Below are 20,956 nucleotides of genomic sequence, written 5' to 3' on the forward strand. Positions count from 1 at the left end.
ATCTTTCTGGCTTACTTCACTCTGTATAATGGGCTCCAGTTTCATCCATCTCATTAGAACTGGTTCAAATGAATTCTTTTTAACGGCTGAGCAATATTCCATGGTGTATATGTACCACAGCTTCCTTATCCATTCATCTGCTGATGGGCATCTAGGTTGCTTCCATGTCCTGGCTATTATAAACAGTGCTGCGATGAACATTGGGGTGCACGTGTCTCTTTCAGATCTGGTTTCCTCAGTGTGTATGCCCAGAAGTGGGATTGCTGGGTCATATACCAGTTCTATTTCCAGTTTTTTAAGAAATCTCCACACTGTTCTCCATAGCGGCTGTACTAGTTTGCATTCCCACCAACAGTGTAAGAGGGTTCCCTTTTCTCCACACCCTCTCCAGCATTTATTGCTTGTAGACTTTTGGATAGCAGCCATCCTGACTGGCGTGTAATGGTACCTCATTGTGGTTTTGATTTGCATTTCTCTGATAATGAGTGATGTTGAGCATCTTTTCATGTGTTTGTTAGCCATCTGTATGTCTTCTTTGGAGAAATGTCTGTTTAGATCTTTGGCCCATTTTTTGATTGGGTCTTTTATTTTTCTGGAATTGAGCTTCAAGAGTTGCTTATATATTTTTGAGATTACTCGTTTGTCTGTTTCTTCATTTGCTATTATTTTCTCCCAATCTGAGGGCTGTCTTTTCACCTTACTTATAGTTTCCTTTGTTGTGCAAAAGCTTTTAAGTTTCATTAGGTCCCATTTGTTTAGTTTTGCTTTTATTTCCAATATTCTGGGAGGTGGGTCATAGAGGATCTTGCTGTGATTTATGTCGGAGAGTGTTTTGCCTATGTTCTCCTCTAGGAGTTTTATAGTTTCTGGTCTTACATTTAGATCTTTTTTTTTTTTTTCCAGTGGGTTTTGTCATACATTGATATGAATCAGCCATGGATTTACATGACATTTAGATCTTTAATCCATTTTGAGTTTTTTTTTTGTGTATGGTGTTAGAAAGTGTTCTAGTCTCATTCTTTTACAAGTGGTTGACCAGCTTTCCCAGCACCACTTGTTAAAGAGGTTGTCTTTTTTCCATTGTATATCCTTGCCTCCTTTGTCAAAGATAAGGTGTCCATAAGTTCGTGGATTTATCTCTGGGCTTTCTATTCTGTTCCACTGATCTATATTTCTGTCTTTGTGCCAATACCATACTGTCTTGATGACTGTGGCTTTGTAGTAGAGTCTGAAGTCAGGCAGGTTGATTCCTCCAGTTCCATTCTTCTTTCTCAAGATTACTTTGGCTATTCAAGGTTTTTTGTATTTCCATACAAATTGTGAAATTATTTGTTCTAGTTCTGTGAAAAATATCGTTGGTAGCTTGATAGGGATTGCATTGAATCTATAGATTGCTTTGGGTAGAATAGCCATTTTGACAATATTGATTCTTCCAATCCATGAACAGGGTATGTTTCTCCATCTGTTTGTGTCCTCTTTGATTTCTTTCAGCAGTGTTTTATAGTTTTCTGTGTATAGGTCTTTTGTTTCTTTAGGTAGATACACTCCTAAGTATTTTACTCTTTTTGTTGCAGTGGTGAATGGTATTGTTTCCTTAATTTCTCTTTCTGTTTTTTCATTGTTAGTATATAGGAATGCAAGGGATTTTTGTGTGTTAATTTTATATCCTGCAACTTTACTATATTCATTGATTAGCTCTAGTAATTTTCTGGAAGAGTCTTTAGGGTTTTCTATGTAGAGGATCATGTCATCTGCAAACAGCGAGAGTTTCACTTCTTCTTTTCCTATCTGGATTCCTTTTACTTCTTTTTCTGATCTGATTGCTGTGGCCAAAACTTCCAACACTATGTTGAATAGTAGTGGTGAGAGTGGGCACCCTTGTCTTGTTCCTGATTTCAGGGGAAATGCTTTCAATTTTTCATCACTGAGGGTGATACTTGCTGTGGGTTTGTCATATATAGCTTTTATTATGTTGAGGTATGTTCCTTCTATTCCTGCCTTCTGGAGAGTTTTAATCATGAATGGGTGTTGAATTTTGTCAAAGGCTTTCTCTGCATCTATTGAGATAATCATATGATTTTTATCTTTCAATTTGTTAATGTGGTGTATTACATTGATTGATTTGCAGTTATTAAAGAATCCTTGCATTCCTGGGATAAAGCCCACTTGGTCGTGGTGTATGATTTTTTTAATATGTTGTTGGATTCTGTTTGCTAGAATTTTGTTAAGGATTTTTGCATCTATGTTCATCAGTGATATTGGCCTGTAGTTTTCTTTTTTTGTGGCATCTTTGTCTGGTTTTGGAATTAGGGTGATGGTGGCCTCATAGAATGAGTTTGGAAGTTTACCTTCCTCTGCAATTTTCTGGAAGAGTTTGAGTAAGATAGGTGTTAGCTCTTCTCTAAATTTTTGGTAGAATTCAGCTGTGAAGCCATCTGGTCGTGGGCTTTTGTTTGCTGGAAGATTTTTGATTACAGTTTCGATTTCCTTGCTTGTGATGGGTCTGTTAAGATCTTCTATTTCTTCCTGGTTCAGTTTTGGAAGGTTATACTTTTCTAAGAATTTGTCCATTTCATCCAAGTTGTCCATTTTATTGGCATAGAGCTGCTGGTAGTAGTCTCTTATGATCCTTTGTATTTCAGTGTTGTCTGTTGTGATCTCTCCATTTTCATTTCTAATTTTGTTAATTTGGTTCTTCTCTCTTTGTCTATTTCAGTCTTATGTCACCAGTTAGAACCAAATTTAAAGTTATCAGAGTTTGAGGATGCAATTACAAAGTTGTCCGATGAAACTGTAGGAAAAGTTCTCTTAAAAGTAAGAATTTTCTTTTAGTTGAGTAAAATTTACCTTGGTAACCAACCCCTTTTCTCAATGCAAGGGAAGATATGGATGACCTTCCTTTCACTACAGCCAAGGTTTTCTTCACTATCAACTTTCTGACATCTCCCACTTCTCTAGACTCAGGGTAGTCATTTGTAGGAGGCCCTTTCTTCTCATCCTGATATAATCCAAAGTTTATGTTCCTGTCAAGATCTGAACTGCTATTTTCTTCAGGAAGACGTGTCTGAGTCTCCTAAGTAGAAATTTCTTTGGATGAGATAAAATGTGAGTATAGCTGAATAAAACTGTAAATGTGTACTTATAGTACTTTACATATAGAATTATAGTGTACTTATAGTACTTTACATATAGAATTATACTATTATTTTTCAAAATGCTTATATTCTATCAACAGTACTTCCTAAATGATACACATATGCATATATATACACACATATATATCTCCCTCCAAAATATACATTGGAAGTTCGCATAAAATTTCATGTGACTGCTGTATCATAAAGAGTTCACTGTCAGACAGATGTTGCTATTCTCCAATTTCCTTATCTATGATTAAAGGAGAAAGAGAAAAGTGGATACGCTAATAAAACGTTGGCTAAAAATCTGATTTCAGAAGAGAAAGCTGAGATCACTGCTCCTTAAACTGCTCTGTTTCTTTTTATGGGATACCATTAACAGAATAGTAAAAGTACACATGAGGAGGTTAGAACTCAATTTAAAAAATTGATTGTGAAACTTGGGAATAATTCAATGAAATCAACCTTCAACAGACTCAATGTATAATCCTATATATTTTACAACTCTAGTTCGTTGGGAAAGCACTGTAATATTCATGTTATTACAATTGAGGCAGCCTTTTCTTCACCTTGCTATATCAGGTGCGTCAGTTGCTCAGTTGTGTCCACTCTCTGTGACCCCATGGACTGCAGCCCTTGGGGCTCCCCTGTCCATGGGATTCTCCAAGCAAGAATACTGAAGTGGGTTGCCATTCCCTTCTCCAGGGGACCTTCCCAACCCAGGAATCAAATCTGGGTCTCCTGTGTTACAGGCAGATTCTTTACCACTGAGCCCCAGGGAAGCCCCTGTATCTTAGGTGTGCCAGTCATCAAATATAGAACAGAAGAACATAATCAAATTAGATTAATTAGTAGATTAAAAAGCACATCTCCAAACAGAATGACAGTTTGCGTAACTGCAAATAGCATTTCGTGGATTGCAAAGGTTCCAACACTGCATGAACTCTTTGGGAGAGAAAATAGAGAAAAAGGGTTAATTTCACAGTCATGCAGTAAAGTTAGGTTTCCAACAAATATTGAACCAACTTACTCTCTATTGAGAGTTCCAACACAGGGGACAGCATGCAAAAGGAAAAAAAGAAAAAAAAGAAAAACACACAAATTAGTCGCCATCAATGCCAAGTTCCTGTATGGAAGAAAAACACTTAGAAAATAAAAATGACAAATGTTTTCCAAAGTTTTATGACAAACTCAAAACAGCTTTTAACACAAGAGTTAAATGAATGGTATGGGAGAAGAGTATGTGGTTTTCCTGTATTTTTCTCTCACTTTCTTGCCAAGAAAGTTACAAACAAAAAAAAGAAAAACTCCCTTCTTTTCAGACCCTACTATCCTTGAGGTTCAACTTCTGGATAGAATCTAAGACTAACAGACACCTGCCAACATTTCTGAACAGTGCCAACATTTGCTTCCAAAGCATGGTATCTAAGAATTTTTCGTTTATTTTTTCCCCCTCTTGAGAAGCAATGTATTCACAAGTTAAATTATTTCTGTGAAGGACTGGAACAATTACTATTGTATGGAGGTTAAAAATACTACAACTTTTAGTTTTCCCCAGGTAAGATGCATGTTTGGTCTCTTGATTCTAAGACCTGTAGGCAGGTAAGACTACACAGACCATAATATGTCAAATCAAAGCATGTTCTTCAGTAAAGGTGGCGCTCCTCAAGTAGTTCCTTCTGAGTCAACTGTCAGAATCACAGGGGATAAGCTTTCTGACACACCTTACATCTGGAGGAAAAAGTGTGTCTAGAGCAATCAAAATAAAAATCTGCCCTGAATTCCTTAATTTTTCATACTTACTTATTTTTAAAAAAGCATATGTAGTGCTTATTGTGTTGTAAGGACTTTACATACATTAACTCATTTAATCATCACTGCAATCTTATTAACTCTATTTTACAGATTAAGCAATGCACACACTGCTAAAAAGTGATGGAGGTAGGATTTGAACCAAAGCAGTCTAGCTCCACTACTCATATTTGTCATCATTGTGTTATACTGTCTCTCTCAGGAAAATATTAAGAGGCTTTAAACTACACATTTACAGCTTTATAATCTAAATTACTGTCATACAGATACCACAACTGAATCGGTAGTATATGAAAATTTTAAAAGTTTATCAAGTTATGGACATCAAGTAATTTCAGCTTGTATACTGTAAATAGTCAACCACATTACTCATGTCACAGAAAAAAAATCCAGCATCCATTTCAACTGTACTCAAAAAGAGCTCTTTTCCAGCCCTTCCTTTCTAGGATGTCTTTACTGTACAGTGGAGTTCACCTGATATTTCAGCTGGACTCAGATACTTACTAACACAAGAAAGAGAAACATTCTAAGGGTTAGAGGTGATCCTCGACGAAAGGAGATGGGGCTGCTGCTCACACCCTGGTTCTCTAAGTCTCCTATTTCTGCTGGGGACAGCAGGTGGTCTACTGCTACTTTTCAGATGCTATTAAAATAGACTGAAATGTTGAATTCAACTTAAAAGGACACGGGAAAGTCCACTCAACCAACCTCATGATAGGAAGTGTCTCCGAAACCCTATGGCCCATTCTGGGGCAAGGCTTCAGATGGTTTCTGCCCTGTGAGCTCTCAGGATGGCTGAGGTTACAGATAAGTGATTCCAGTTCAGAGTGGAGAGCATATTTGAGGAAAGAAAGAGAAGTGACTCTGATGATCTGTTTCGAGGCTATGAGGAAAAGTGCAGGGCACATTTGGGGAAATGAACATGGTTTTCAGGCTGGATGGGGAGTGAAAAGGGAATAACAAGCAAAAATGACAGGCTTTGTTTGAATATTTTCTTGAGGGTAATGAGTAGTCACTGAAGAGTTTTAAGTCAGGAGAGATTTACCTTTCAGAAAGATTATTCAAGGATGCAGAGTGAAAGAGAATTTAGGGATAGGAGGTGGGGAGGAGGTACAGCAGGCAAAAGACAATTGTGCCAGGAATGAGTAGTGAGAAGGGAAATATTTAGAAGGTTGAATCAATCAGGACTGAGTAAATTTCTAGAATGAAGCCCAGTGAGGGGATGGTGGCTTCCTCTAATGAGATAACGTGACACAAGAGAAAAAGTAGTTTTAAGGTTTAAGATGAGCCAAAGGCATGTAAGTGAAGGAGAAAAATATGGGCTGGAAGTACCATTTGAGAGTCATCAGGATAAAGTGGGTGACAAGCTTCAAATAAGGTAGAGAGTGACAAAGGAGGGCCTCGGGCAACGCTCTGAGCTACAGCGACACTAGTAAAACAGAGACAGGGGTCTGAAAAGAGGGGCTGTCTGCCGCGAGGAAGACCGGATTAGACACAACAGAAAACAACCTTCTCCTCCTCTCCACACCACATTCCTTAGAGTGTCAGAAGAGATAAACTGAGTACACTTACAACAAGGCTGAAAAATAAAAAGGGATGTCAAAGAGCAAGTTGAAATTTATGAAAAATTCCTGGAAGACCAAGCCGATGAGGGTATATTAGCAAAAAAAATAGAGTACAAGTTTATGTGGCTGCTAACAGCTTCAAGGTAAGACCTCCTGCCATTCCCATAGGAGAAAAGGTAGAAAGAATGGGCTTATGTGAAATTAATTTTGCTGGTTTGGAGGCAGGAAATGGAGTTTCTGTTGGATGGCTTCTATTTTCTTGGTAAGCCAAGAGGCCAGGACAATTGCTCAGGATAGGAGATGGGTGGAGAGGGGAACAGGGCTGGAGTTAAATTTAAGGAGAGACTATTTGACACAGTCTCTATGGCGGACAGAAGAGAAAAGCAAGAGGTACAAGAAAGGCAGGACAGAGCTTTTAGAGCAAAATCACAGATCAGAAATGGACAGCATATATAGGAATAAAGGTTGATTTAACCCACCAGGGACTGGTACACTGTTTCCCCTCCACAGTCTTGACCTTCAACCAGTGGCATGACTATGAGCAGAGGTTCTTGAACAGGTTTTTATTTTAGTGTCAATGTGTCAATCATTAAAGTTGATTGTATACAACAGGGGTTGGGAAACTATAATCTGCAAGCTAAGAATGGGTTTTACATTTTAAAATAGCTTTTTTTTTTTTAAAAAAATCAAAAGAAAAGGCTATTTAGTGACACAAGTTAATTTTATGCAAATTAATATTTCAACGTCATAAGCAAAGTTTTATGGACACCTAGCCATGGTCACTTGTTTAGATACTGTCAATAGATGCCTTTGTGCTATAACGGCAGAGCTGTAACAGAGGTCATTACGGCCCACAAAGCTGAAAATATATACTGTCTGGCCCTTTATAGGGAGTGGGAAAGAAAAAAAACAACTCTTGATAGACAGCAGTTGGGAAACTAAAACTAAAATTTTACTTGGAAGGAAAAGAAAGCATCAAGAATAGCTACTTGATTCAAATGACTGGACTATTAGTACTTTATAAAATTAAAAAGGAGGGATATCTACTACTTGAACAATATAAAGATGTGCAAAAACTCAAATCAAACCCTGATATTTTTAAATCCCCACTATATGGTGATCTAACCAGTTTATTCTTAATTAATTACATTATTGGCAGTCTCCGACGGACAATCACCAAATAAAAGCTGAGCAAAACGAGTTAACAAAAATCTTCCCTTTATATCTGTATTCAGTGAAATAACTTTAAAAAAAAAGAAAACAACAAAGCCAGATGGATCAATAAGAATTGTATGCTGTCATAAAACCCCACAGGAAAAAAAACAGAAAGCCTCCTTCCTGACACCTCTAGGGAAGATCGTGGCTGGTTCTCCATATTTACTAAGGGAGGCCAAACACCTGTGTTTTCACCAACATCAAACTCGGCTTTCCTATTTGATCTTCAAGAGACTTTAATTTTAAAATTTATTTCATTTAAAAAATTTTTTCTTCAAGAGACTTTTTTAAAAAAGTCTCTTTATTACTGTTAAATCCTAGGATCCAACTAAACTGCATTCTGTCCTAACAAAAAATAAAAAACTATGACTTCAAGAAATAATAACGGCCTCACTCTCATACCTTCCAGTACAGATGAATTATACTACTTATTGAAGATGTTTTAAAACTCTATTTTTAAAAGTTGTATAGATTATTAACAAAATATTATTTAATAAAACAAGTCCACCCAGATCCTGTCTTATTCTTTGACTCATACTGCTAACAAAAAAAATGTCAAAAGTTAACTTGTTTAGGATTTATAGAAACTCTTCCATTATAATAATTCCTACAGTGATAGTGGTAGTAATATCAGTATAAAATGGTATAGTTATCTACACATTCAGTTTGAAAATTATATAAACTTAGTGTGCTTTTTGTCTTTAATGGGATCTTGCATTCCTGGATAAAATAAATATACCTTCAGATAAAAGGATAATCTTTGGAAGTTATTGCTTTAAAGTTAAGACAGTTTATTTTCCTTAGCCAGATTTTAGTGTATGAAAAGAGTGGGATTTTAGTATCTTTAAGTAGTGTCACAAGTAATGAAAATACTGAAAACAGAAAAAAATGAGGAGAAAGAAAATGTGCAACAATAAAGTGAAGACAATAAAAAAAAAAATGAAGCAAAATTCATTAATGTTTTTATGATTTCCCTTCCACATCTCCCTCTCACTTAGGTTAGAAATTCTCATGTAGACACCTGGTGTCCTAAAGGAAGATATTGAATAAAATTTCACCATTGTCAAACACACTGCTGAAAATAGAACAAATGAGTACATTTTACAACAAAACTTTACACTTTAAAACAAAAATTCCACAGTACACATGCAGCCTATACATAAGTACTTACATAAGATTTTAATCAGCATTAAAAGCTGAACAAAGTTCTAAAGATTTTTATGAACTCTTTCAACATATGAAATGTTTCTCTTTTATTACTCACAAACTGCAGGTGAAACCGTATTTTGTGCTTTTTGTGTTTTTTTTTTTTTTTGCTTTTTGTTTCTTAATGGCAGTTCTTGTCTACAAAATTGCTCTTTTAAGAATATATTTATGTTAAAAGAGAAGAAAACAATAAAAAGTTAGAAACTTTTTCCAACTTATCCCAATTATTTCTTTTACAAATAGTAAAATGTTTTTAGTAATACAAATACTCACCCTGACTAACTGTAGAAGAGTTGTGCATGTGACTATATCTTCTTCAGTTTATAGCCTTAGATAATCTCTCTCTCTTTGGGAGAAGCTTAAATAGTTATCAGAGAGCAACTTCTAAATTATGTATGATATCAAATACTCAATTTCAATTATGTTGAAAAGATCATTGCCACTTTAGGGCAATAAATAAATAAAAATGGCTTATAGTTTTTTGTTATTATTTACTTCTTTTTTGGGGCAATATAATAATGGCACCTTACAGGAGTAATCTTAAAATACTAAAACATACCTTGCCATGAGGATCAGCAAACATTCTTGTGAAAATTTCACATAATCTTTTCAGTTCAACTCGACTGTCAAAATAATAAAGTGGCTAATTAATACAATGCTGTAGAAAGAAGTCATTTAAGTGACTTACATATATATTTGAGCTCTCAAAATTGAGAAATTTGTAGGATTTACTAGTCAGGGCTAAATACAATTTATCAAAAGCAACAATAATTCTGTAGTAACATACACAATATTTTAAAGGTTGAAAGTTATATGAAAAGAAATGCAACTGTCCTTTATTAATGTAGCACAGCAGAGTAAACTCTACAGATGATGTTCTCAGCACATGAATCTTACCCTTTTAAATGCTTTTCTGTTTTCTTAAAATTTGCCACCTGAGGGCTAAAATCTTTCTAAACTACGACTACTTCCTTGCCATTTAAAATGATACACTGAACCTAACACTAATCTAATCTTGGTGGGGTTGGAAACAACACTAGGATGATTTATTGTAGTGATTCATGAACTGTAATATGTAATATTCATGAACTGTAATAATATGTAATATGAAATTAAAATATATTAGGAAGTACATAGGTAAACACTTATTGTAAATTATATAGTTCTAACACCTCCTAAAATCAAACCCTAATTTCAGGTATTAAGGCAGGAAGTAGCCCTCTATTTTCCACCATACTGAAACTTACGAATTTTCTAGGTTCTTAAAGGGAAAGACTGTAGAGATTTAAAACACTACACAGATAAAAATGATAGACTTTAGAGGGGAAAAGCAAGCAAAAGCCAGTAGGACAGGAAACCGAATCAAACCCAACTAAAAATCAATATAAACTTAAAAAAAAATTATTTTATTTAATTATTTATTGGTGACATCTCATGACATGTGGGATATTAGTTCCTTAACTAGGGATCAAACCTGTGCCCCCTGTAGAGGAAGCATGAACTCTTAACCACTGGACCACCAGGGAAGTCCCTAAGCTTCAGTTCTTAAGAGAAAGTCACTCCAAATCCATTTCATACTATACCAAGATTCAAATATCACATGAACACCACGAATATACCTTCATTTTCAAGGGAGCATAAATATTCTTTCATCTCAATGAAAAACTTATCAGGAATGAATTTTAATGAATGAGTCAACTTTAATATTATGTTATACTTTATTATTTATTTTCATTTAATTAACATTTTTATTTAATAACTACTTATGAAAAAAAGTTTCCTTTAATAATGTTTCTTTAAATAGAGCAAGATAATTATACTTTAAAAAATAACAATAGTATGGATGGTCCTAAAAAAGGATTAAGGCTTGGGATAATATTCTGATGCCACTTTTTGAATTCAGGACACATATGAGCCCATACTAGTATCTTTAAAGTTACGAAAAAGTCAAGTAAAAAAATGCTAACTCCAGGGCCTTCCCTGGTGGCTCAGTGGTAAACAATCTGCCTGCTAATGCAGGAGAGACGATCCTCAGTCCAGGAAGATCCCACATGCCATGGAGCAACCAAGCCCCTGCACCATAACTATTAAGCCCGTGTTTCAGAGCCTGGAAACCACAGCTATTCGAGCCCACGCACCACAGCGACTGAAGCCTGAGTAGCCTAGAGCCCATGCTCTGCAACAAGAGAAACCAGCGCAATGAGAAGCCTGTGCACTGCAGCTAGAGAGCAGCCATGCTCGCCACAACTAGAGCAAAGCCTGTGCAGCTCTGAAGACCCAGCACGGTACCCACCCCCACCAAAAAAAAAAGCGCTAAACAGACACGATAATTATTTTGAAGACAATATAACTCACCTTAGCGTTCTCTGATTTTTTAGTAAGTTTTGCAGACCCAGGAGGCCTTCTTTCCTTTCTGACCAGTTGGAACTAGCACATCTGTTGAGGACTTCTGCCACATCTTCTGTCTGCCTCATGTATGTAGGAATACTACCATTCCGAGAGCTGTAGGAGCGTTCTGAACAAGCACTGGATGCATCACTGTTGGCATCATCATCTGAATGCATCCCATATGATTCGTATCTTCTTCGAGCAGGTTTTTTCTGTTATACATAAAGACTCTCATTAGTGGTAGCTAAAATAACATGCCAGTATTTCACGATTTCTACTGACCAGAAAAGGACTGGCTTTTGCATAAAAATCATTGTAAAGCATGCTAATAACCATTGTAATAATAAAATGTCGAATTTTAGTTTTTTCAGAAAACTTGTTTTAGGAGTTAGTAGGAGATGAAATATTCTTTAACTATGGGGAGTGGTAGAAGCAGAATAAGACTACCATATGGAAGTCAGATATGTACAGTGGGGAGTGCTAAAAACATGAGGTTCTTCCTTTTCTTTTTTCTTTTTGTGGCAAACCAAGACCTACTACTAGAGTGTAAATGAACAGGCTCTGTACTAAAATTCTGAGTTGTTACAAGAAATTAAAACCTTTTTAAAGGATGAGAATGGGTCAGAAAAACATGTTTCCTGTGTAAAGTTCTATTTTTTCTGTCTCTCTACCTCCCTTTTCCTCTGTTCTTTCATTTCCATTATCACTTCTCTGCCACTCTTCCTTCACTTGCACCCATCCCTGATGTTTCTTCGAGAAGACAATCACAGACAATGATGACAGCCCGTTTAGCTTACTCTTACTTTGGGGAAGCAAGCTCCCGAAGGGCTCTCCATGCCTTCCCCAATGTGTCTAAACTACCTCTTTCAATATATGTAAGAAAGTATTACTTTGATTTCTTCACATCTGAAGTTATTATTTAATAAATAAAACTGCTAATTTTACCTTGAATATTAAAAAATGAAATGAGACAGAATAGATTATTTGAGATTTCCCTGAAAGAATTAGAAATAAATCTTTATGTAATCTGATACTTGTATTCAGGCTGGTGAGAGGTGAAGATGTTTCTATGAAACACTGCAGAACAATAATTTTACATAGCTCCAGGTGACTTAAATTGTTCAAGTTTAAAATCTAAAAGAAATATAACCTGAACTTAATTAAAAATAGTTTTTCAATGACTTCCCATCACTACATTGATTTGATTTGGAGGCACCAACTTAATTTAGAATGGCAAAAACATGATACTTTTTGTATTAGACTCCAAGTCTTGTTATAGACCTAGTGTCAATGACATCATCGCATTTGTACAAAGTAGTCAGGCTAAAAGGATGAGAACCCCCACAGGACACTGTTTAAGCACTATCTATCTCCCTACTGCTAATCATATAATCATATGTACAGAAAACTGATATATGTCTAAGGATTTTATTACTTCCACTTGAATTTTTTATAGAAGACTATCATCTGTTAAACTGATGAAGGAAAGAAAAAAACGTTATGGTACCATAAGATGTCAGAAAATAGCAATGTCTATACCTTAGTCCGTATGTCTCCTAAGAGCTGAGAGCAGTAGATTTTTAAAGAGAAAAATTGAAAATAATGAAGAACATTTTGCTAAACAGCACAGTGAAGTAGGCATAAACAATGCCCATAATCAGAACCATTAACCTTTAAAATATATAGATACATAAGAACTGCTTATTAGCAGGCTATATCTTTAATCTTGTCAATATCCTTTAGTCCAAAGAAAAATATGTAAGTTACAGAAATATTCACATAACCAATTTTCCCAAAGAAACTCAAGTCTTCTTCCTATTTGGATCCTTTTGTCATTCCTAAAGTTAATTTTATTTCTATGATTTTCCCTAGGTCCAACCAAGCTTAATAGTTGGATAGTCTTTTCCTAAAAATTGATAGTTGTAATTGGAATATCTATGTTATGCAAATAATGGAAGTAGACACAAATTATTGGGATTCAGCTTTTAGCACTGGTGGCTAAATATTCCTCATATAAACCAAATACATCTTATTATAAATAATAGGATAAAGATTACTCAAGAGTAATCCAATCAATTCATAAAATTTGTATGAATAGAATTTAACTAGTAAATCCTTCACATAAAGGAAACTAGAAAATGTGATTTGAGAAATACACTGATCAAGAAGAATAAATTTAAAACATATGACTAATTTAATACCATCAGAATAAGGTGTGATCAATTTATCCCAAGCTCAAGAGAACAAAGTTCTTATTTAGTAAATACACTGATTTATGAAAAAAATCAGATGGCTGAGGTAAAGAGAAAAATTCAGCACACACAGACTGTCAGAGCAGAACTACACATATGATTACATTTAATACATTATAGCTGTGACCAATGAATATTTTTAAAAACTTGCTTATCAAATATATGTGGCAAATAGCGTATCAGCAATGGTTAAGAGGTGGCATGCAGGTTTAAAAGGCACAACGTATTTTCTTATTTTAAAACAAACATGATGCCTTTGTAAATTCTGTGTAAGAAAATGAGTCGATGCTTCTCAAAAATAGGATTAATATCATAATTCAAGAGAAACTGTCATACTGAATTGACAGGGAAAAAGGCAAAAGCCAATCATCACCACTGTCTCAAATATTTCCTTCATAATTTTAAGGGAGAAAAACTACAGTGATATCCGTACAGCACTCTTCTGACAAAACCATCACGGATCTGTAGATTATATTTTCAAGCCTCACTGTGTAACGTTTCAGGTTTAAAGAGCTAAAAAGATATCTTAAATATAATTTGTTTTGAAATTGTACTTTCTCTCAGCTCAGAAAATACAAATAAGTAAAAGACTATATAAACTTTTACTCTAAACTAAAACAGCCCCTAAACACTCACGGTTAAGCTGGCTTTGAAATTATATACTTGCAGTGTACATATTTATATACTAATCTATCTGCCTTTATTCTCAGTGTACTACAGTGTATAAAAACACCGTGTTAACAATATCAGTATTTATATTCCTGACATTCCATCATGGGCAATGGCTTAAAAATCTGACCAATTAATAAGGATCAACAATAAATTATACTGCTTTGCTTTTTATATGGACACATTTGATCTTCCTAGATTTAATCCACAAGACTCTTCCATCTCCTTTCCCATACTTGTGGACTGGCTTACTCAAACATTAGTTTCATTAACTGGAACATCTACAGTGGTAAGAAAATGGACAAGAGTACCAAGGCATCTGCCACTGCCTCCTCCACGTCGGAACCTGTGTTCAGGACTCGCATGGCACTGACCGAGGATGACAGTCGGCTTGATTGGCTGATCCCATACCCCGGACCTAATTCATCAGAAGAAGGAAAACAGCTTTGAGAGAGCTGTAAATGTAACATGGTCAGGCTGGAAAGTTTGAGATCCTTGAGGAGGGGGAAAAAAAAAAACCAATGGGGCAAAGCATTTTAAAAGCAATATTGTATTCTCTGGGTACATTTAGTTTTGGTCAAATAAAACGGTAAAAGCAATTAAAATCACTGACAATGTGTGGCAAGTGAATTTAAGGAACAGTCGCTATGATACATTTATCACCAGAAGACAGAAGAAAGTATGGCTGGTCGACTAAGGGCTTGGAAGTTGGTAGCCCTGTAATTAATCCAGTTTTATCAGTCAGGCAAATTTCATCCATGTGGGTGAGCCACAGGGTGGCCCAGAACAAAGATCAATCCTCCAACCAGTAATGATTAGGGAGCTCAATGAAGCCATGCCAAGAATTTACAAGGAAAAACTCCTCCAATGATTCTCTCTTCTCCTTCAAGATAGGCTGATTCACTCCATAACTAAAAGACATATCATTTGATATTTGTTAAGCACCTACTATTGCCTGACACTCTGAGGTATGTAAAGACAAACCACAGTTGGGTTCTTCTCCTCAACTACTTTTTACAATATATCATCATTTACAATTAAAACACTTCATCCACCATTTTGGTTTTTTTTTTTTTTTAAAACATATATACAAAAGATGAAGTACGTAACAGAGAACATAAAACAATTCTATTCTATTTTAAAATGACATAACTTAGGTTATACAAAAGAAAAATGTCCATCTCCAGTGAGAAAAATGCTTAAGTAGGATTGCTGAAAGGAAAAAAGTTACTTGGGGTGAAATTAATAACAACAACAACAACAAAACACACAAATGACTTATTCTTCAACAAATTAAATAAAAACAAAATCAATTTTAAAACATGATTATTCAATGGGAACTGAAAAGGACAAAAAACTGAGATGAATGCACAGATGATAGTGAAAATGTACTCATCCTTCACCTGAGACCCCATACACATCGGGGGCGTAGAGGGCACCAGTAGATCTGGAGTGGTGTCTGGAGGCTGGAATAACAGGACCATACAAACCTCATCTATTACCACAGAAACAAGGTATAGTGGCAGCACTAGAGTCAGGCAAGGAGAGTTAGTTAACAATGGTATTATACTGCTAAATACTTAGGATCAGAATATTGCCTTAGATAAGGGCAACTGAACACTGCAGTATCACCCTTGACACACAACAGATCTTACACCTAAGGGGACAGACATAAGCCCACAGGAGACAAAGAGGCAAGTATTCAAATGGAAGGAAATGTCAAAAGTACAAGCATGAAACAGAAAAATGAACACTGTAATTTAAAAAAAAAACCACTATGGTAAATAGTAACCAATAGTAATCTTATCTCCTCTAATCCTGAACTCAGGGAGGTAGTTGTTACTATTCAATTTGACAAATGGCTAAACTAAAGCACAGAGAAAGGTTCATTACTTTGATCAAGGCCACACTCAGTAACCGTAGTTTTTAGGGTCTTTGCTCTTGAACAGTACACATACCAACTTCACATTGTTCAAAAGATAACATACCTCATTTATATTAACATAAACATTTTTTATAATGGTTTATGCAACCTAAGTTCTGAATTCAGTAGATTTAAATATCAAAGCACATTTGAACACCAAAAAGGGAATATTAATAATTTAATTTAAAAAATCTAGAAATGTGTGACTTTTCCCTATATTTATGACATCTCTCTAAATCTAAATTTAGTACATTTTAAAATTTTAGATCTTAAAATCCTTATATTCATAATGTTTTAAAGTCAGACTTATTCTTAAATACACAAATAAGGGAGGAAAAATTCATTTTATTATTTAATGAAACATATTACCCTTATTTTAAAAGTTACTCTGCTTCAGATATATTAGAACAGTTGAAGTACTTTTATTATATGAATTACTCTTTTGTCACAGTAATGAATAAGAAAATGATCAAAAAGATTGAAAGACAGGATTAAAGACAGAATGTTGTATAAAATGTTTAATCGGACCCTGAAAGGTGACCGGTATCATTAGTAAAACATACTAGTATATAGTTGGTTTTAATTTTACCCAACAGAATAATTAATAAAGTGATAAGGAAGAGTTGAACCAATATGGAAATGGTTTAATAGATAAAAAAACCTTTTGAAATCAAGTTATCTGTGGCTGAAGATAACACTCACATGCTTGTAATAACGTAGCCTTTCTTTTTCAATCTTAGTTCCAGAAACAGATGGAAACTAAGAGTGCAAGTTCCAGAGTTTATCTTTGCCTAGCTCTGATTTATCTCTGGTGTATCAGGGCTCTGACACTGGCTTTGTGCTACAACTGAATAAATGGCAAACTATGGGATTCATGTATTGAATGGCCATATTCAAGTCAGAGGCGACAGAAGTTTTCACCAAACGAAGGAAGACAGCAAAATGTAGGCAAATATACCAGAAAATCCTGATCTCTGGGAATGTTATTTTTATCCCTGTTTAATAAATAGGGCCAATCTCCTATCTTTGCAATGCAACATCCACATGTAAGCAAAAGGCTATAAAATTTTATTTTTCTAAAACTGTATGATAAAAAGGTTTAACCACCTCTAAACCAAATAGGATGTTTTATCACAACTGAGAAAACTGCCTCCTTTAATAATAAAATTCAAATGATCTCAACTGCCAAATGGAGACTGAGATAAATCTAGAAGATTAATGACTAAACAATATCTTCCCTCCTAGCACAGCCTGTAAAGTATCTGCCTTCAATGTGGGAGACCTGGGACCAATCCCTGGGTTGGGGAGATCCCCTGGAGAAGGAATGGCAACCCACTCCAGTATTTTTGCCTGAAGAATCCCATGGACAGAGGAGCCTAGTGGACTACAGTCCATGGGGGACACAACTCAGTGACTAACACTTCCACTTTCTCTTTAAAAATAGGCATATTAACATGTTTATAACTAGAAGTTGGTTATAAATTTCCTCTAATCTCTATTGTACAGGTTTAAAACAGTCTAGAAACATATTTTGTTCTTGCTATCTCATGCTTTCTGCTGCTGCTGCTAAGTCACTTCAGTCGTATCCGACTCTGTGCGACCCCATAGGTTCCTCCACCAGGCTCCTCCGTCCATGGGATTTTCCAGGCAAGAGTACTGGAGTGGGTTGCCATTGCCTTCTCCATGCTTTCTACTAATTCTACATTATACAGGGTATTATACCATTTAAAAAAAATCGAAGATCCTTGCCACTAACATGTAACACAACTAACTGCAGGTGAGCAAGCACTGTTCAGGGCAAGAGGTGGAAGAGCAGGGGTGGCAGAGACGACAGTCCTGATGACCACACGCTCACTATGTGCAAGCACTGCTTGGAGGGATCGTTTCCGTGGCATCTCTGCTTTACAGTGTCTTCAGATCAATGCTAAGAGCTACATGCTGTTGTTATCCTCATTTCACAGATAAGGAAGCCCTGGGACACAACAGCTACAGAGCTGGGATATCAACCAGACCATCCGACCCTAGAACAGACGCTCTTAAACTACCACAAGCCCACTCCAACTCTTAAGGTGATGTGCTTATTTTACACAAATATAGGATTTATTTCATTTTTAAACAGATATGCATGAGGATTAACCAATATATATGTACCTGTATGTGTGTCTGCACATATACACACACATACACAGATACTCTACAACCTACTGTTGTACATGAACTAAACCTATCTCTGGCAAAGTACAGAAGGAAATTCTTTGGCACCTGGAACTGGAACACAAACAACGCTTGAGGATACCCCTGTCTGTGTTCCTAGCTCAAAGGGTCAGGAGAGGATAGTTTAGTAGTGATATAGTTGAACCAAATGGCCCAAAAGAAACTTAATTTCTTAGAAATTCTATACCAAAGGGTCTACTGAAGGAAATAATACTTCCAACAGCTAACAAGTGGAACCATGTTCTATTTAAGTGTCAGAAAATCTGAAGTGCAACTCTCTTAAGTGTTACAATAACCTACACTCTATGAAATTAAAAGAAAAAAATATGAAATAACTTTAGGTAAGTGCATAAAAATAAAGCACTAGTTAAAATGCTGAGGACCACAAAGAAATTCTAAAGATTTTCAACATAAAAAAATTCTGCCTCTCCAATTACTCTAAAATACAAAAAGTTTTAAAAGATCATTTAACATTTTATAATTGAGGTAAACGTAGTACTACAGTCAAGGTTACAGTACAATCTCTGTAATAAGGAACAGATAGGTTGCACAGCAATGACATGATAAAAGCTAATGCATGGGAAATGCTATTAAACTGTAAAATATATAAAAATATTAATCCCTTCCATTTTAATAGTTCATATATTATTTTGCAGCCTTCTTTCCAGCAATATTAACTTAAATATCTAAGGTGAAGAGCAAATATTTCTGCTGAAAAGCATAAATGTCTTTATTCTTATCAAACTAAATAGTCCACATTTCACTTAAGAGTAATTACTTAAATATTATCTTTAAATTTTACAGGGATATTTATTAAGAAAAAATACTGAATTCAATATTATGTAATCTAAATCTGTATATTTACTTGACTATGAAGGCAATTTGTTTATCTAATGTCTAATTTGCTTATTTAAAAGAAGTAAATGTCAAAGGAACTTCGCAAACATGTAACTTCCCTCTGACTGTCCTTAAAAAGGCAGAAAAGAGAGGCAAAGATCCAGTTGATAAAGCTAAATCCAGGGTCTTGTGAGGTTATCAGATGGTGCGAACACAACAGGAAGCCCAGACACTCACCAAGGGGCTGGAAAGAGCGCACAGGACTCGTATCCCTGCTGCTCTCCCGGCTGGCTTCCCGGCTGCACCCTTGACTCACGCTTGGCCGAGGAATCCGACTGCTTCGGGCTGGTATGAAGCAACGGCAGCACAGAAGTGGAGTAAACAGGAGAAGGGTTTGTATTTTTGATATTTTGGTTTTATTCTTTTCTTTCTTATAAAGCTAATAAATAACAAGTTCTGCTAAGGATGAGAAGAAATGATTCTTGATGAAGCATTACCAGGAATACCGTTAAAATTCTTGCTTATACTCTTCTAGCTTATATGTGATTAGAAGAGCAAACTGTATTTTACTAAAATTCAACAGCTGCAAAGAAAAAAATGGATTTAAAATAGAAGTAATACTTCCAAGATAAGATATCTAATTTCATTTTTAAACCTGTATTTCAATTCTCCTTGAATTTGAAGCTGTTTTCCTCAAACTTAGAAGACCTAAACAAGGTCTTCAACGCTGCCGAGGCCTGAAGTACAAAAGAAATCCAAGGTCCCAAGCCTGACACAACAGTCTTACCCACTGAGAGTCGGGACGGACTGGCCTCTCTGCTGCAGCCCTGGCTCCGGGGTATCTTGCTTCTCTTCTGCGCGGAGGCGGAGTTAACCAGGACTCTCTGAACACCAGAGCTCACCGTGGAGAGGGCTGTTGTGGTCAGAACTCTTCCTGGGGACCCAGACCGGCTGCCAGCTGAACACCAAACACACATATAGATGTTAACCTGTGAACTCTAAGAGATCTTTGTTGAAAGGATAAAAATTCAAGAAGTACATCTGAGAAACCTGTGATACAATGGCAAGTTCTAAGTTCCAAGGAAATAGATTAAGGAAGCTTTATATATACTGAAAACCTGGAATAAAAAGATATACCATATATATATATACACACACACACAAACATATATATATATATGTATACACACATACTAGGATTGAATGATAAATCATGTAAATATATTTTCAGTTTTGGGGAATATAAGATGTTATGTTTAATAAGGAAAACACTATTATGATTTCAGAACATAAATAGTAGAAAAGGTTTCCAAAGAAATAACTTATCTAACAATACATTTCATGTAACTAGAGCTATATGTTAAAAAGCTATCTATATTAAAAAAAAAAGCTATCTATTAAAGCTATATATTTATAAGGAAACAATAATTCTATTATTGATAACATTCTTGTTAAGAATATAATGGGAAAATTAAAAAAAAAAAGAATATAATAGGAAAATTTGCTTCCTGTTAAAACAGTTTGCCTGTTGAGATGCCTTGAAATGGGCATAACAAAGTTGTCTATCTTGTTACTTACATATATTTTAAAATTTTTACAAGATTAAATTTTATTTATTTATTTTGGCAACACTGAGTGGCATACAGAATCTTCATTCTCCAACCAGGGATCGAACCCGTGCCCCTCACAGTGGAAGTGTGGGGTCTTAGCCATTAGAAAGCCAGGAAAGTCCCAAGA

The 20,956-nt window shown here is 35.5% G+C and overlaps 1 protein-coding gene across 10 annotated transcripts in view; it reads right to left on the minus strand.

Moving 5' to 3' along the window:
* The window catches only part of CLASP2 (cytoplasmic linker associated protein 2), a 170,350-nt gene that overhangs the window by 34,652 nt on the left and 114,742 nt on the right, over window positions 1–20,956 (minus strand). For 5 of the 10 annotated variants that reach the window (XM_061127697.1, XM_061127696.1, XM_061127704.1 and 2 more), the window contains 6 exons: window positions 20,007–20,177; window positions 19,457–19,564; window positions 15,648–15,710; window positions 14,556–14,662; window positions 11,291–11,535; window positions 9,495–9,558 (listed from right to left, as the gene is read on the minus strand). In XM_061127697.1, the coding sequence (XP_060983680.1) occupies window positions 9,495–9,558; window positions 11,291–11,535; window positions 14,556–14,662; window positions 15,648–15,710; window positions 19,457–19,564; window positions 20,007–20,177 (758 nt within the window). The remainder of the gene's footprint in view (window positions 1–9,494; window positions 9,559–11,290; window positions 11,536–14,555; window positions 14,663–15,647; window positions 15,711–19,456; window positions 19,565–20,006; window positions 20,178–20,956) is intronic. The other 5 variants (XM_061127698.1, XM_061127699.1, XM_061127706.1 and 2 more) reach the window with 2 other exon arrangements.

The sequence above is a fragment of the Dama dama genome, chromosome 24 (genome assembly GCF_033118175.1).
Source record: "Dama dama isolate Ldn47 chromosome 24, ASM3311817v1, whole genome shotgun sequence".
In the NCBI taxonomy this organism is placed as follows: Eukaryota; Metazoa; Chordata; class Mammalia; order Artiodactyla; family Cervidae; genus Dama; species Dama dama.